This window comes from Cetorhinus maximus, chromosome 12 (assembly GCF_964194155.1).
Source record: "Cetorhinus maximus chromosome 12, sCetMax3.hap1.1, whole genome shotgun sequence".
NCBI lineage: Eukaryota > Metazoa > Chordata > Chondrichthyes > Lamniformes > Cetorhinidae > Cetorhinus > Cetorhinus maximus.
This window is the reverse complement of record NC_135890.1, coordinates 38,924,045-38,941,917: the sequence shown is the minus strand read 5'-3', so window position 1 is coordinate 38,941,917 and position 17,873 is coordinate 38,924,045. Positions and strand designations below refer to the sequence as shown.

Sequence of the window (17,873 nt, the reverse complement as noted above, 5' to 3'; positions counted from 1 at the left end):
AATCCCGGCTTCCGCCACTCCAAAAAACTGCACTTAATTGGTTTTCTCCCTTCTAACCACTTTTTGATCTAATTTGCTACCTTCCCACTAATCTCAGTTAGTCTTCTCAATTAGTCTCTTATGTGGTAGCTTGTCAAAGGTTTTGCGAAGATCCATCTGGCCCATATCCACCAAATCTGGCATCTTCTTATAGAGCTCTAACAGGTTTGTAAGCAGACAGTTTTCCTTTCTCAAAATTGTGGTCGTAGTGTCTAATAATTTTCTCTTCATCTAGATATTTAATAATTTAATCATTAATCTAAGATGCAAAAATATTTCTGATCATGGATGCTAAACAAGCTGGCTTGTAATTATTCAGGTTAGCACACCCTGCCCTTTTTTAAAAATTGGTACTACATTGGCCCGCTTACTAGTGCATTCGCAATAGAATCCTGAAATAACATTCCTCTTGCATCTGAAATTTTTTTCCTCCAATTCCCTCAGGATCCTTTGATTTATCCCATCAGATTCCAGCAGGACAGCTTAACTAACTTGTTTCATTATTTATTTTATCACTCATCTCAATCTTAATTAATTCAAAATTTTCCTGCTCCCAATATGCTTCTGTCCCATTTACCCCATGGGAAACCATGAACCTAGATAACCAAATGAAGAAATCACCAACAAGATTTCGCTTTCTGTACCTAACTACCGAGCTATGTGGAAAATTGCTCAGGTATGTCCTGCACACAAAAAGCAGGACAAATCCAATCCAGCCAATTACCGCCCCATCAGTGTACTCTCAATCATCAGTGAGCCCCATCATCAACAGTGCTATCAAACAGCGCTTGCTTAGCAATAACCTGCTCGCTGACGCCCAGTTTGGGTTCTGCCAGGGCCACTCAGCTCCTAACCTCAAAACAGCCTTGGTTCAAACATGGACAAAAGAGCTGAATTCCCCAGGTGAGGTGAGAGTGATTGCCCTTGACATCAAGGCCGCATTTGACCGAGTGTGGCATCAAGGAGCCCTAGCAAAACTGGAGTCAATGGGAGTCGGGGGAAAACTTTCTGCTGGATGGAGTCATACCTAGCACAAAGGAAGATGGTTGTGGTTGTTGGAGGTCAGTCATCTCAGCTCCAGGACATCACTGCAGGAGTTCTTTAGGGTAGTATCCTCAGCTCAACCATCTTCAACTGCTTCATCAATGACTTTCCTTCCATCATAAGGTCAGAAGTGGGGATGTTCGCTGATGATTGCACAATGTTCAGCACCATTCACGACTCCTCAGATACTGAAACAGTCCATGTCCAAATGCAGCAAGACCTGGACAATACCCAGGCTTGGGTTGACAAGTGACAAGTAACATTCACACCACACAAGTGCGAGGCAATGACCATCTCCAACAAGAGAAAATCCAACCATCGTCCCTTGATGTTCAATGGCATTACCATCACTGAGTCCCCCAATGTCAACATCCTGGGGGTTACCATTGACCAGAAAATGAACTGGACTAGCCATATAAATACTGTGGCTACGAGAGCAGGTGTGAGGCTAGGAATCCTGCAACGAGTAGCTCACCTCCTGACTCCCCAAAGCCTGTCCACCAGCTACAAGGCACAAGTCAGGAGTGTGATGGAATACTCCCCACTTGCCGATAAGTGCAACTCCCACAACACTCAAGAAGCTTGACACCGTCCAGGACAAAGCAGCCCACTTGTTTGGCACCACATCCACAAAAAACATTTACTCCCTCCACCACCAATGCACAGTCACAACAGTGTGTACCATCTACAAAATGCACTGCAGGAATTCACCAAGGCTCCTTCAACAGCACCTTCTAAACCCAAGACCACTACCAACTAGAAGGACAAGGGCAGCAGATAGATGGGAACACCACAACCTGGAGGTTCCCTTCCAAGTCACTCACCATCCTGACTTGGAAATATATCACTGTTCTTTCACTGTCACTGGGTCAAAATCCTTGAACTCCCTTCCTAACAGCACTGTGGGTGTACCTACACCACATGGACTGCAGCAGTTCAAGAAAGCAGCTCACCATCACCTTCTCAAGGGCAACTAGGGATGGGCAGTAAATGCTGGCTCAGCCAATGAAGCCCACATCCCGTGAATGAATAAAAAAATTTTTTTTTACTTTAACACGACTCAGAACCAACCAATTTCAATGAGAATTATCCAACAAAAGATATTTCACATAAAAAAGGTAAATTTCGCTGTAAGTAGTCGATACAGCAAAGATGTGTCTTACACAAGCACAAGCACTCTCCTCACTCCTCGCAGACATGTGGGACTCCTTCCAAGGTATGCTGTTCTTTATTCATGCAGGATAGGTCAGAAGTCCTATCCGACAGCAGCTTTCACCTCTGAGTTTCATGAGAACAATTTCCATTAGTAAGGCACATTTTTACAAATCCTTTCTCTCGGGTCACAGCAATCCTGATGGTGTAACTTTCAAGAGTTCCTTTTCAATCAACCAACTAATAATACCCTGGTTCACAATTTGGTCACTTCTGGTAAAACACTCAGATATTCAACGTCTATGAGTTATTCACACAACCTTAGAGGTTTTAGACCTTTTTAACCTGCTCACACAGTACCTCTAAGAGCTCCTGCAATTGTGTGATCAGCATCCATCCCCAACTCTTCTTGTGTCTGCCAGCCACACGGCTTTCATATGTTAACTTCCTTTCTGTTGGTACTCCTTCCAGGTTGAAGGTCATCAGGTCACTTGGACCAGTATTTTTTATTATCCATGAAAATTATAATTGATCCCTTTACAAGCCCTTTAAAAGTCCTTTTCAAATATTCTTGAAAACAATTGCAGATTCTACAAATATTTTAAAGAAATTACAAATTTTCTTTACTGTACTGCTTTAGGTCAAAGGTTGTCACACTTGTTCTCAGTATTCTAGTCAACTTCTGTTTATTCTCCATTGAATCACCTTTCTCTCCTCCCAGGGGTCCCGCCACACATTTAATAATTCATTTTTTGCTGATATATTTGTAGAATAATGTTCTTTTCGATATTTTGAGACTTCTCCACATATTCCCTTTTCCTCATATTGTCCTCATTAAAATCACACCTGTAAATCCCATATGCCCTCTTCTTCAATTTTAGTTTGTTTCTAAGCTCTTTCGTTACCAGTAATATATTTCACTTACTTGCCTGCTCTCTCCTCTTCTCTTTGCTTTGTTAGTCCTACAAAGCATCACAGACTCCTCTTTTCAGTTCCAGTGAAGGATCTTTACTGAAAACATGAACCCGTCTTTTCTTTTTCCAGGTGCTTGCAGAGTGCATTTCCAGTGCTCAGCTTTATTCATGAGAACATAAGAAATAGGAGCAAGTGTAGACCATTCGGCCCCTTGAGCCTGCTCCGCCATTCAATAAGATCATGACTGATCTGATGTGGCCTTAACTCCTTTCCTGCCTGCCCCCAACCCTGGTCACCCTTGACTCCTTTGTAGATCAAAAATTTGTCCAGCTCATCCGTGAATATATTCAATGACCCAGCATCCACTGCTCACTGGGAAGTGGCGGGGGGGGGGGGGGGGGGGGGGGGGGGGGGGCGGGGGGGTGGAATTCCAAATGCCAATGACCCCCTGAGAGAAGAAATTCCTTCTCATCTCTGTCTCAAATGGGAAACCATTTATTTTGAAACTGTGCCCTCTAGTTCTAGATTCCCCCATGTGGGGAAACATCCTCCCAAGATTCTATCCTTTCAAGCCCCCTCAGAATGTTATGTTTCAATAAGATCACCCCTCATTCTTCTAAACTTCAGATTTGGGAAAGAGGTGCAGGGGGAATGTGAGGAAAAACTTCTTTACGCAAGCAGGGTACAAGCTTCAGATTAGGTCTAATACTATCACTTCGCTGTTTCCTAATAAATTGTGATCCAGGAGGGTGCTTAGATTTAGACAAGCTGTCCAATATTTTTAAATCTTGGAAAGATATTATAAATCATGTTTAGGAAAATAGACCCTTGGCTCTAATTGATGCAAAATATGAGGCATCTGTTGAAGAGGCTCCTAGTTAATATTCCAAATAAAAAGTGCAAATTCGTTTCCATATACTGCTACCATATTAGGAAGGATGTTGGGTGGGTGGTTGTGGCGTTATATTCTATCAGTGATCCATTTGTAACCTCAGCTGGAAGAAATATCCCACTTAAGACTTCTTGCATTGACCTTTAACCCGATCACTGAATAACTGAATGCCACTGTCCATTACTATGCTATTTATCTGTGATATAAGCCCACCTAGATGGCCTTGACATAGACTACTATGACAGTTGATGAATTAGATCCAACTGAAATCTATACAGTGCAGTTGAAGCTGACAAGAGGTCCAAACACTGGTCAGAAAAAGGCTTTCATGTACTACCAACCTGTCATCAAGCATAACTATACGATAAAACCAACCACAATGAATAACATTAGGCTAACACTGTCAAACAGGTATGTGTCCATTTTATTTTCATCCACCTTTTCATAATAGGGAAATAACTCCCTGCGTAGGGACAAACAGGCTAGAGATCTAAATGCATGGCTGAAAGAGTGGTGTGGGAGGCAGGAGTTTCAATTCATGAAACACTGACACCAGTACAGGGAAAAGAGGGAACCATTCCAAAGGAACAGACACCAAATAAACTGAGCTAGGATCCAGTATTGTAGTGAATTAAATACCTAGGGTGGTAGATAGGGCTTGAAACTAATAAGGGTGGGGGGGATATGAAGGCTTCAGGCAAAAGGTCAATTTATAGGTCTGACGAGTAAAGCCCAAGTTGTAGAGCAGAACAGCGATTTTGGTAAAAACAAGTAAATTATATCATGATGGCACAGAGAATTTAATAACCCTTATAGGTCATTAGCGATGAAGGCCACTTCAGGGAAAAATAGTAAAAGCTTAAAATTAAAGGTATTATTTTTGAATGCATGAAACATTTGTGACAAAATAGATAATTTAGGCACTAATATAGATGGGTTTGATCTAATAGCCAATACCGAGACAAGGATGCTAAGTGCCCAAAGATGGGAACTGTATAGTCTCGGGTACTTGACTTTTAGAAAAGACAGACAAAATGGAAAATGAGGTGGGGTAGCCCTGATAATAAAGGATGACATAAAGGCAGTGACGAGAAAGGACTTTAGCTCAGAAAGTCAGGAAATACAATTAGTATGGGTGGACCTAAAAAACCTAGAAAGCGGTAGCTTGTAGATCCCTCAACAGTAATCATAGTTTTGGGCATAGTATAAGTCATCAAATTAAAGGGGCATTTAACAAATGTAATGCAAAAATCATGGGGGATTTTAATCTTCATATAGACTGGACAAACCAAATTGGTAAAAGTTACTTGGAGGACAAGTTCATAGAATGCAATCTACAGAGTTTTCTAGAACAATGCATTGATGAACCAATTAGGGAAAAGGCTTTTTTAGATATAGTATTGTGTAATGAGACAGGGTTAATTATTAATCTTACTGTAAAAGCTCCACTGGGAGAGAGTGATCAAAATATGATGGAATTTCAGATTAAGTTTGAGGGTTTTGTGGTTAACTCTGAAACTAAGGTCTTAAATGTAAACAACATCTGAGGGGGCGAATTTGTTGAGGTAGATTGAGAGATTAAAAGGTGATGCTAAATATATTACCAGCATTTTCTGGCTTTATTTCACAATTTCAGCATTTGCAGAACTTTGCTTCTGATTATGAAGTTCACACATGATACTGTACATTCCAAATTAGAATTGGGCCTTCATCTTAAATAAACAAATTTAAAATAAAAACACTTGAGACACTTACCTGTATAATCTTCACGGCATTCACAGTTGTAGCCTCCCTCCCTGCTTCTGCAGAGACCATGACTACCACATGGATTTGAATAACAAAGGTCAATCTCCGTTTCACAATAATCCCCAGTAAATCCAGGAGGACACCTGCACCGCAGTCCATTAATGGGATGAATGGGTCGGAATAAGACCGTGTCAGATGAAATGAAAGGAGCTGAACTGTCAAACTTCAGCACAGACACACACTTCATGTAGTTTTCACAGGGCTCTCGCAAGCAGATATTGTCATCAAAGGGGAGGACCCTCTGAGTGGAGATGGTGGTCAGCAGTGTCCGGTTGAGATAAATTTGTTCCTGCAGATCCTCTGAAGGAAAGTATTGGTTTCTTACCCCACCTGGCAGCAATGCAGAGAAACTCACATTCAAAATGTTTGCACTTACATCCGTATCATTTTGAATATTAAAAATAAAAATGTCATCTTTGGTTGTGGATAATACAGCAGCAACTCCTTCCACAAAGAGGGACAGCAGTGGAGAAAGAAACTTGTCCTGGGACATGTTCTCCAAGCGTACGGTAATGCTGTTTGTTAACATGTCTTCCGTGATGATGGTCACTCTCAAAGTACACAGTGCGGTAATGATGTGAATACCGTCTGGAGAAAAAAAAAGCAAGAAACCATCAGAATCGGATCGAAAGGCATAGCTGATGCTGTTAGTATGATTGGCATAGTAAGAAGAGAACTTACCAGAACCTATCTGCACTTCAGAATAATGAGTGCAACCAAACACTGAAGAGAGAATACATTAACATTATCAGGCAACCTACTTCCCCACATTTGACAACCCTAAATCTGGATTAAGGTTAAGAACAAAAAAGGCCCTGACAGAACAAAATCATGATCCGAGAGGGAGAAAATCACTTTCGTCATGGTACCAGAGAGGTGAGGGAAGATTTTTAAAAATTATTTAGAAATATTTAAACTCTTCCTCAGAGTAAGAAATGGGATGCAATTAGATGATATTGTCTAGAAGTGTCAAGATGGTGTCATCTTGGTTCACACAAAATGTACAACATCCAAATCTTTACTTATTCGTTAGACACTATATAATTTCAATGGCAATGCCAAAATGAAAAGCTTCTGTGGGTTCAGTTAATCATTTCTGAATGTTTTAAGGATTATTAAAAATTAAGTATCGCCAGAGGACATATATAAAATGTTTTCTTTGAATTATAGAGTACAGAATTAAACATGAAAGTGAGATAGTAGTATTCTTATTAAAATATTAACCCATCAATAAGAATTTTTAAAAAGTTGGTTCCATCGATCAACCTCAAATTCTTTTTCACAATAAATGGCCCCCTTTGATCTTTCTCACTGCCCTTTCTCTTCTCATTTCCAAGGGAAAGTGCGAGGAGCTCATGAATTTTTCCCCAAAGTTGAGGTTACCTCCTCAGCTAACTCAGCCTTCTCTTGGCACAGCCATTAAACTCCATCATACTGTTGCATTTTCTTATCTCACTCCAGCCCTCATCAGACAGTCTTCTGCCAAGACACCCACGACTTTTTCTCTTGACTATGTGCTTAATTACTCAATGATGACTTTGTTAGATGCTCCTTTCCCTCATATTTCTCTCCTTCAAAACTGCTACCACCACCTCTCTTTCAAAAGCCTCTGCCTGACTCCTCCTTTCTGTCCAACTGCTGTCCAATTCCAACTTTCATTTCTTCAAATGAATCATCAAACAAATAACTCTGTGGCCATTCCCTATACAAATTCTTTCAGTTTGATTTCTGTCACTTCCACAGCACCAAAACTTCCCTGGTCAAACATAACAGTGAGGTTCTGTGGCTGTAACTCTCCCTTACCCCTCAAGATTCTACCTGTAGCTTTCAACACAATCAAATCTATCTCCCCTTACAGAATCTCAAGACCTGCAACTTCAGAGTTCTGCACTAAGTTTCAAAACTTGCAGCCATTTCGAAATCAATACCTTTGATTTCTACCTCCAAAATATCACTTACCTGAGTCGATACCTCAACATTTCAAAATCCTCACTCTTGTCTTTGTTATTCCGGACTGAATTTCCAAAATCCATTTGCCAGCCATCTGAGCTCAACCCTATGTAAACTCCAACTCAACTAAGATCCTGCCTCTCACATTGTGTCCCATACTAAATTCTGCTCAGTCATCAGTCTAAACTCTGTTGACCTCAACTGGCTGCCCATCACCCAGAGGGTTGATTTTGAAATTCTTACTTCAGTCCAACCTCCTCCAGGTCTTTTTAACCATTTGATCTCTCCATCTTCCAGCATAACAACATTATGTGTAAGTGAGACAATGGTACATGTGAACATAGGTTACACCAGTGCACCGTTTATTTTTTACAGTTGCCAACCAACTTTTCCTTACACAGTGGCCATTTAAAGTAATCATCAGCATAAAGCTCTCATATTCAGTTTTTTGAAATATGTCTCAGGTGACAGCACCAAAAGCCATCATTAAATAGATTATACATTCACGTGCAGGGCTACTGAGAAAAGGTGGGGGAGTGGCACTAGGTAAATTGTTTCTATGGAGGGCCAGCACAGACACGACAGGCTGAGTGGCCCCCTTCTGTGCTGTAACAATTCTGTGATTCAATATTCATGATTATGCTCCCCCTTTGCTGCTCCCCTCTTCCATTCTTGGGCTTGCCTTCAGGCCTGTATCAGCGAAGGATGTGGCCCAATATTCATGCAGACAAAATGGGCAAACTGCATGTGGAAACAAGACCAGCAAATTAAACAACGGAGAACTGAGGCCCTAATTCAGGCGAGTCTCTAGGCTGGTGCTAGATACCAAAGCATCCAAAGGTATTTTTTGGGGAAGAGTTATAGAAATAGGTTTACAACACAATGAAATATTTGGTGCTTGGTCACTGCTTCATGCACACTCCTCCACCTAGGCAGGAGTCATTTATACCCTAGTACAATTTATAGAGCTGATTTCGCACAACTAATTGAAGCCAGCGTGTGAAGGATGAGCATATGAAAGCTGCCATGAGGCTTTTTCCATCAACAAGTCAGTGTGAAGTTAATGTTTTATTAAATTCTGTTGGGAACTTATAAATAATAGTTTATAAATTTATCGTATCATTTTAAATTGCTTGTTTTGAAACTTGATGCCCATTAAGTGCATAAAAATCTCCGTTGGTTCTCTTTCACTACCCATTCTCTTCTCTCAATTTCTTCTAACCAGATGAAAAATGCCTCTTCACCTTTCAGTCTTCAGTTGTAATGAAGGATTACACAGCACAATGTCATACAGCAGACAAATGCTGCCTCACCTGCTGTGTATTTCCAGTATTCTCTGTTTATATTTCAGATTTGCAACATTTGCAGGGTTTTCATTTCATCATAGAAAATTAGACTTGGGAGGGTTAATTTACCGACATTTTTAGAACAAGAGATGTACTATTGTTCCTAATATCCTGTGGGGAGGTTGAGCAGGGCTGCTTTTGCACCTGTCAATATTATTCTTTCTGGTAAGATGCAATTTAAAAAAATATACTGACACAATCGCCACCATTTTTAATAGTGATTCGGTGCATTATGAATAACACCATGATAAATGAATGAATAATGTCACTACTGATACCAGGCTTTTTGCATTGTTTCGTAAAGTTCCACAACTATAAATTTCACTAATGTAAAGCTGTAAGATTAAGGGGATTTGATCAGAGTCTAATATTCTGTACTTTTGCAGGTGGCAACCTACATTCCAACTGTCACTACATTTTAAAAAAAGATTAGGTATGGAGCCATTCGGTTAACTATTTTTCTTTAAAATGATCTCCAAATGCTTCCAAACTGTATGTTTTTCATTATCCAAAACAGTGAGGGTGCCAAACAAATCCCATTTTATCAAATTCTTAAAAAGTAGCCAGGCTACTGGAGCTCGGGCAGATAGGCAAGTAAAGCCCTGGTATCTTGCAACAATCCTTAATATTATATCAGCTTATCTATCAAAAGCTACAATCAGGACTTGGTTGATGTCAATGATCCTTATGTCTTTATAGTTGATAGGCTTGGAGTTTATTTTACATTAACCACAGCTGAGCAATGATACTGTTAATCTGCAGAAGTGGTAATCCAGCAGAGTGAGAGAGATATGAAAAGCACCAATAAAAGTGATATGATCCACCAAAGGAGAATTTACAAAAAAATTTACCAGGGAACGTCAAATCTAACAGTAAAAGTATTTATAAATATGCTGAGGGTAGAGTGGTAAATGAAAACGTGAGCTAATTACAGATGGACAGAGGTGTGACTATAGAGAATAAGCGAAAGGCGGACTTGTTAAATAAGTGCTTTGTATCCATTTTCACTGTTGACAATCAGGACGAAAAGAAAATAATAATAAAGGAAATGCTGCAGATGCTGGAAATCTAAAATAAAAAACAGAAAATGTTTGAAACACTCAACAGGTCAGGCAGCATCTGTGCAGAAATAGTCTTAATGTTTGGGATTGATGACTTTTTGTAAGAACCTGAAAAAGTTGGAGATGTAATAGGCTTTAAGCAAGTACGGAGACAGGGAAAGAGGGTGAGAAAGAACAAAAAGGGAGGTTTGTGATAGGGTGGAAGGCAGGAGAGATTAAAGTACAAAAGCAACGATCATGCAAGACAAAAAGTGATGACAATGGCACAACTTAACAAAAAAGTGGGCCTCGAGGAGGTGTAAACAGGAGTCAGGATCATCAACAGCTGCCATTTGAAAAACGGAAGCAGAGGGGATGATCTAATTTTATTGAAATCAGTGTTGAACCTTGAAGGTTATGAAGTGCCTGATCGAAAAATGAGGTGCTGTTCAGCAAGCTTACATTGAGTTTCATTGTAACTGCATAGGAGGCCAAAGACAGAAAAGGCCAGAGTGTAAATTAAAATGAGGGTGACCGGAAGCTTGGGATCACATTTGCGGACTGAATGGAGGTGTTCTGCAAAGTGGTCACTCAATTCATGTTTAGTCTCCCCAAGGTAAATGAGACTGGATTGTGTGCAGTGAATGCAATATACCAAGCTGAAAGTATGAGTAAATCAGTCTCACCTGGAGCAGCGCAAAGGAAGCTGAAAATGTCAAAGCTGAGGTGGGGTCGGGAGGTTGTGAACGTGGGGAATCTTAATGGATTTACTATAAGCTAAAATGGTAATGGAGAAAATAATGGTATTTAAGGCAGACAAACTTTCCAGACCTGATTTTTTCAACCCCCTACTATTAAAGGAAATAGATGAGGAAATTGCAAATCCATTAATCATGATTTTCCAAAACTCTTTAAATTTAGGAATTACACATTTGGATTGGAAAATTTCAAATGCCACTCCATTATTTAAAAAGGGAAGGGCAGAGGATAAATAACATGAATTATAGGGAAGTTACTGGATTCTGTCGTCAGAGCGAGCAACAGAGCAGTTAGAAAAGTAACAGGTGATTAAAGCTAGTCATCATGGATTTGTGAAGGGTAGGTCAGGTCTGATGAAACTACTTAAATATTTTGAGGAGATCACTAACTATAGTAGATAGGGGACCGTCTAAAGATGGTGTCCATAAAAACTTCCAGAATGTATTTGATAAAATGTAGGTGTGTGTTCACGGTGTAAAGCAACCCTAACTTCACAATCTCAGGAAAACTATATAGTTGATCACAAACACAGAACTGGGGCTGATTTGGAAGTGGATGATCTTTGGATGTTGGGGTGTTGGTGTGCTGCTGGAGCAGTGTATAAGTAATCTCATTCTGTATGTAATCTATAATGTAGCTGATCAGTGGGTTTTTGATTACTGGTATTCCTCAACGGGGTAAATAATATTGCAAAAATTCGGCATTTCCAGACTTCCGCAATTTATGCTTTTGATCTACAGACTTTCTAAACGAAACAAGAGTTTGACACATCAGAAACAAACTTCTAAAAGTGAGAATACTTAGAGTAAATAAACATCATTTACAGCTCCAAATTGAACATCTGTACGATATAACCTTTCCTGGTGCCTGTATTTTGCTCAGTACCAAAAGATCCTGAAGGAAATCTGGTATGCCAATAACTCTGGTATTTACAATAGGCTCCAATAGAAGTTTGGAAACTTGTGATAACCAGACATCAATCGTATTTATCGCATTCTGATCAGAGAACTGTTGCCATATATGTATATAGAACCATAGAAAAGTTACAGCACAGAAGGAGGCCATTCAGCCCATCTTGTCCATGCCAGCTCAAGGACACCCAGGTGCCCTTTCTAATCCCACCTTCCTGCACCCAGCCCATAGCCCTGCAGCTTACAGCACTTAAGGTGCAGATCCAGGTATTTTTTAAAAGAGTTTAGAGTTTCTGCCTCTACCACCAACTCGGGCAGCGAATTCCAGACACCCACTACCCTCTGCGTAAAAAAGTTCTTCCTCATGTCCACCCTACACCTTCTGCCACTTATCTTGAATCTATGTCCCCTGGTTCTAGAATTCTTCATCAAGGGAAACAATTTTATCCTGTCCACTCTATCTATTCCCCTCATAATTTTGTACACCTCAATCAAGTCACCTCTCAGCCTTCTTTGTTCTAAGGAAAATAACCCCGACCTATCCAATCTCTCCTCGTAGCTACACTTTTCTAACCCTTGTAAACCTCCTCTGCACTCTCTCCAGAGCTATTACGTCCTACCTGTTAGGTGGTGACCAGAACTGCACACAATACTCCAGTTGTGGCCTCACAATACAATTCCAACATTATATCCTTACTTTTATATTCTATACCTCTGCCAGTGAAGGAGAGCATTCCATATGCCTTCTTTACAACCTTGTCTACTTGAACTGCTGCCCTCAGGGACCTGTGTACTTGTACGCCAAGATCTCTCACTTCATCTACCCCTCTTAGTATATTCCCATTTATTGTGCAATCCATGTAACTGTTTGACCTCCCTAAATATACGACCTCACACTTCTCTATGTTAAAATCCATCTGCCACTTTACCGCCCACTCCATCAACCCATCTATATCGTTTTGGAGATTATGGCTATCCTCTACACTATCCACTACTCGGCCAATCTTTGTGTCATCTGCAAATTTCCCAATCGTGCCCCCCACGTTCAAGTCCAAATCGTTAAATATATAACACAAACAGCAAGGGTCCCAAAACCGAGCCCTGTAGAACACCACTTGAGACAACTTTCCATTCGCAAAGGCATCCATCGACCATTACCCTTTGTTTCCTGTTACAGTTTTATGCAGTTTGCCACATTATACCTTCATTGAGTGAAGAGGGTGGAAGTGAAATATCAGCCTCATACAATACTCTTGATTATCTGTTGCAACCATCTCTAATCCATGTAATTAACATTTGTAATAAAGGCAACTTCAGTGATATGATAGAAAATCTCTAACCTACACTTTTCAAACAGGTTACATGTACACATGTTGGCCATTGGCAATTGTAAGCAGCTTTTCAAGTGTTTTAAGAAACAATTTTCTCTCATATACCGACAAAAGCAGTGAGCTGCACTCAGAAATGTAACACAAACCACTTTCTTATCCAGTCAATTGATTAATCTGTCATGTTTCGTTCACATTGCTATCAAATAATAGTTATTTGGCAGTGTACAAGTATTTTGACGGCAATAAAAGAAGAATTTGTGCGTCACATCCCACATTTTGGAGGATTATTGGAGATAGGGGTTCCTAATGTGGACGCAAACAAAGGAGAAAAACCTGCTCCCCAGTCAAATATTTTCATTCCAATTTGTGTTTTGATAAACTATTATGTGTCAATCTTAAGAGCAAAAAAACACCCCAATCACAACTTTGGGTGATGTGCTGACAGGTCTAGACACATTGCCATTAATATTCCCAATAGCATTCTTCGTCTGAGGCTGGCATGATAATTACACTTCACTGGAAATGGAGAACAACATACATACCATCAAAAAACACTTGTCATTGAACAACTACAAAGAATGACTAATTCATATGTATGTGCTGCAAGAATAAAACCAAAATCTGATTTAAGCACATGGTGGTGAAGTGTTTAAACCCACCTGCAAGATACAGTCTACCTCATAGACACCATCTATTTGTCTTCATTATCGCCCTGCTGTGTGTGTGGTTTTTCCCCAGTTGGTGTTCAAGGCAATTTCTCAATATTTTGACAGATTCATTGCATTCTTTTCTTAATGTCAAAATCCAGAATCTGAGACAGCGATTATATTTTATTCGATACCTTGCACGGCTTAGGTAAAAGAAACCTAAAACTTTAAAAACGTACACTGGCCAGAACTATGAACTAAGGGTATAAAAACCAGTGGTAAAACAGTACGAGAGGCTTCCACGTAAGGGAGATTATTTGAACATTAGTGGAAACTGCTGGCCTTAACTTTCAAAAACATGAACATGAACCAGGTTCAGGGGTGAGTGATAAAGGTCATCTCAGTTATAAATGTTAAACGCTGAATGTGAATGGCAATCACAAAGGCCCAATTACACTGATGCTTCTGGGTGCAATTCACAGGACAAACAGGAAAGTTTCCTCATGGGAGGACCTTTTGGAAACAGAGGTCAAGTTAGGTTTAGATGCAGCCAGTAAGGTTCCAGGGAAAGGAACCAATATGACAGCATGGTATTAACCACTGGTGAATGAGGTGGGGATGCAGAGTCACTAATCTGTTGGCAGGAACCAAATCAGAACTGTCATTCTTTGACAGTAAAACTGCTGTCCATTTAAAAACAGATTTTCCATCTTTAACACCAAGCAAAAACTCAGGGTCCCTCAGAACACAATGTCATGAAACTGGCCCTGAAGGATAAACTTCACCAATGACAAAATTAACCATTATGGGAAATGTTTAACAAATTCTTAAACCCAGGATCTTGATAGAAGTGAATGAACATGTAACCCACACCCACCACACAACCCACCCTCAATTATACTTCAATCCAGCCACTAGGTCTCAGTCATTCTGCTTCTGTTTCAGAATCAAACTCAAACCATTATGATTTTGTTGTAGCCATGCAATTCTAACTGATCAAAACAGCAGCCCAAATGCAAGAAGGCTAGTTGATGATTAGGCTGCCCACCATCTAGTGAAGTGTTGTCCAATATGTCGCCACTTGCCACGTGGCGAATTGGCCACAGATATGTGGTGGATTGATGTTGTTCATTTTTAGAGCCACACTCTGTTGAGTTGTGTTCAGGTTGCAGCAGTGAGTATGAGTATGGGTGTCACTCACTCCATCAATAATTATCATCCGTCCCTAATTAAACAAGAAAGAATTAACCACATTGCTGTGAGACAAGAGTCACCTACTAGTCAGATCTCAACTAGATTTATCAAAATATAGTTGAGTTGTCAGGTTTCTAGTGACCTGAAAGCTGAAGGGCCACTTTTTCAATAAATCAAGAAAAATAATTTGCTTTGGTTATCTTCTCTGTTCCCGTTCTCTCTGGTGCTTCTAAAAGACCTAGGTATAGGTATGGTTTTGTTTAATGGGTAGTTGGCAGTTTTCACCAAACAATTTAGGCAGGTGAGTGATGGAGTGTTGCATGGCTGCCAATGAGGACTGAAATTTTGGCAAGCATGGGGCTGCGCAGCAACATTCAAATGTGTTCAGCCTCGTCTTAACAGGTCTGTTGAAACAAGAAATTGAGAGGAATAGGGCACCATTTGCGTAAAAAGAGAGATTACAAGAGGTTGGCCATGAAACAAAGGTCCATTAAATGTCCTGTGTTTGGAAATGGCAGGCGACAGAGGATAAACAAGGTAAGAGTGAGCGCACATAAGCCAATATGCAGAAATCTGTCAATTCCTTTCCCCTCCTGACTCTCCTAATATATCAATTCTGATAAAATAAACATTTTTTACATTTGAAGAAATTTGTTTTGCTTTTAAAATAAACTGGAGTATACTGTCAGAAACAAAACACTTTAGTTAACAGATTGTCACCACCCTATGAGTGCATGAGGCCCGTTTACGGAATAGTTGGATTGCAGAACCCTTTTGAAGCTTTGCTCTGGCAGTGAGTTTACTGGTCTTGATCGCTGACAGTTTAAAATCTCAAACCTATTTTCAAAAGATTGCGCATTGTTTTATTAATATTGCATAGATTTTGTATCTGACTGCCACAAGTTTGGCAAGCATCGAAAGCCTATTGGACAACACTTATCTGGTAATATTACATGGAACTTGGAGATTTCTTTTCATTTTGGGAGATAATTTAAAAGGAATAAGTCATTAATTTTATAGCATGCCTGACATGAATATCAGAAATGGTGGGCTCTAATTTCTGGCTTATACACATTCTTTCTTGTCCATGTATTGCAACTTTGCTTTCTATTTTGCAAGCCAATTGTCAATCCAGCAAGCCATTTAATTACATGCATTTTACCAGTAAAATATGTGAAATATTGGTATTTTGAACAGGTTGATGTTTTTACTAAAATAGTCATAAAGGATTTTCATACAAATGCACTTGCGTGATTAACATTAACAACTACCCATATTGGCCTTTATGGATTTGATAAGCGGCCTGCAAGAAATTATAGAGAGAAGCTTCTCTTTACGGACAAGTTAGGATAGCGTCATAATTGATTGTAGAATTTAATACCTGCATGCTTTTTACCCACATATCAAATTAGCAGAACGAGTTGATGGGATGGAGGAAGAAGTGATGATTCCAGTGTCCCAGGCTTTGTGTCAGGGCAGTTCACATTACAATTTGGACAACTAGATACAACAAGGCTAGATCGTATGACTCATTATTTGTGTAGCTTATTCAGCATTCCATTGGTGGTGTTTTATTACATGAAATGCATGTCGTAAAGAGGATACTGAATGGAGAATTGGAACACAGCATTTATTCTGTTTGTCAGGAAACCTTTTATAAATCACTAGTGATGAAGACTCCAAGTATTCCCTTACTCTCTGTCTAAGTTTCACATAGTAAATCATTAGCACAAAGATGCACACTTAGCTATCTTAATGCAAAGTGCTGCAGATTAAGCACGGTCTTGAAATAAGCAACAGCTTCCCTCATGAGTTTGTATTATTATATGCATTGCAGCTATTTTCCCATTCAACGAGGTATTTTTAGCACTCTAATCTCTGCTAACATACACCGTGGAAGCCTTGATGTCATGACTCTTGCAGCTGTCTACGTATTGACAATGGGATACTATTATAGCTGCTACATCAACCTGTTACAACTGACAGTTGGAGTTCCTTGTCTAACATCATTCACACAGTGCCTGCAGCACTAGGCTCAATTCATCAAAAAGATTTCCTTGTGGGATCACTATTATGCGCTTGGGAAGAATCAAGATGACCAGTCACTCCGCTGTCATATTATTAATTTTATCTCTGTTAAGCATACTGCTGATCTGTAGCATTTTATCCTCTAAGACCGTATGATATGCAGTAAAATTGGGCTAACTCACAGTATATATTTTTCATGTTGTGTTTGAATTTTGCAAAATATTGTTGAACCATTATTTTCTGATTAGGCATATAATTCAAAAGCAGCCTACAAGAAAAGCACACAAACACAAGATAGAAATAAAGCTCACAAGCAGTGTGTCATTTTTTTGTTGTAGTCTTCACAGGTAGGCTGCAAAATTTGGCTCCATAGCACTAGTAGTTCCGACACTATGGTGGGTGACAGTTGAAGACAAAACCGGTGTCTGCACCGCTCCTGATCACTTATGGTACAGCATGCACCGAGCACCATGTCATTGAAGGTGTCAGCGCAGCTGTTTAATGCATGTGCCTGAAATATGTACAGCATGCAGATCATGATGTCAGTAATGTAAGTAATCTATTAACCTGCAAGTTGGATGATACACTGGCTCTTGCTGAATTTTTGGAAGTAGTGGGTGTTTAGAGGACTGTTTTATGGCTGGTGATGTGCAGTTCTTCGGTCATTGGTCCAGATTCACAATGTCAAGCAGGAGAAAGCAATATGCGGAGGGTCCTTTCTAATAGTTGGGTTCAGGAATCTGCTAATTTATGGAAGCACCTTTTGCCAGGTGGGGTTGGGTTGCTGACTAGTGGGGGACAAATGCATAATCTATGTGA

At 39.9% G+C, this 17,873-nt stretch overlaps 1 protein-coding gene across 11 annotated transcripts in view; it reads right to left on the bottom strand.

Moving 5' to 3' along the window:
- The window catches only part of celsr1a (cadherin EGF LAG seven-pass G-type receptor 1a), a 365,300-nt gene that overhangs the window by 186,644 nt on the left and 160,783 nt on the right, over nt 1-17,873 (bottom strand). For 10 of the 11 annotated variants that reach the window (XM_078553378.1, XM_078553370.1, XM_078553374.1 and 7 more), the window contains one exon: nt 5,798-6,436. In XM_078553378.1, coding sequence (XP_078409504.1) covers nt 5,798-6,436 — 639 coding nt within the window. The remainder of the gene's footprint in view (nt 1-5,797; nt 6,437-17,873) is intronic. The other variant, XM_078553376.1, reaches the window with a different exon arrangement.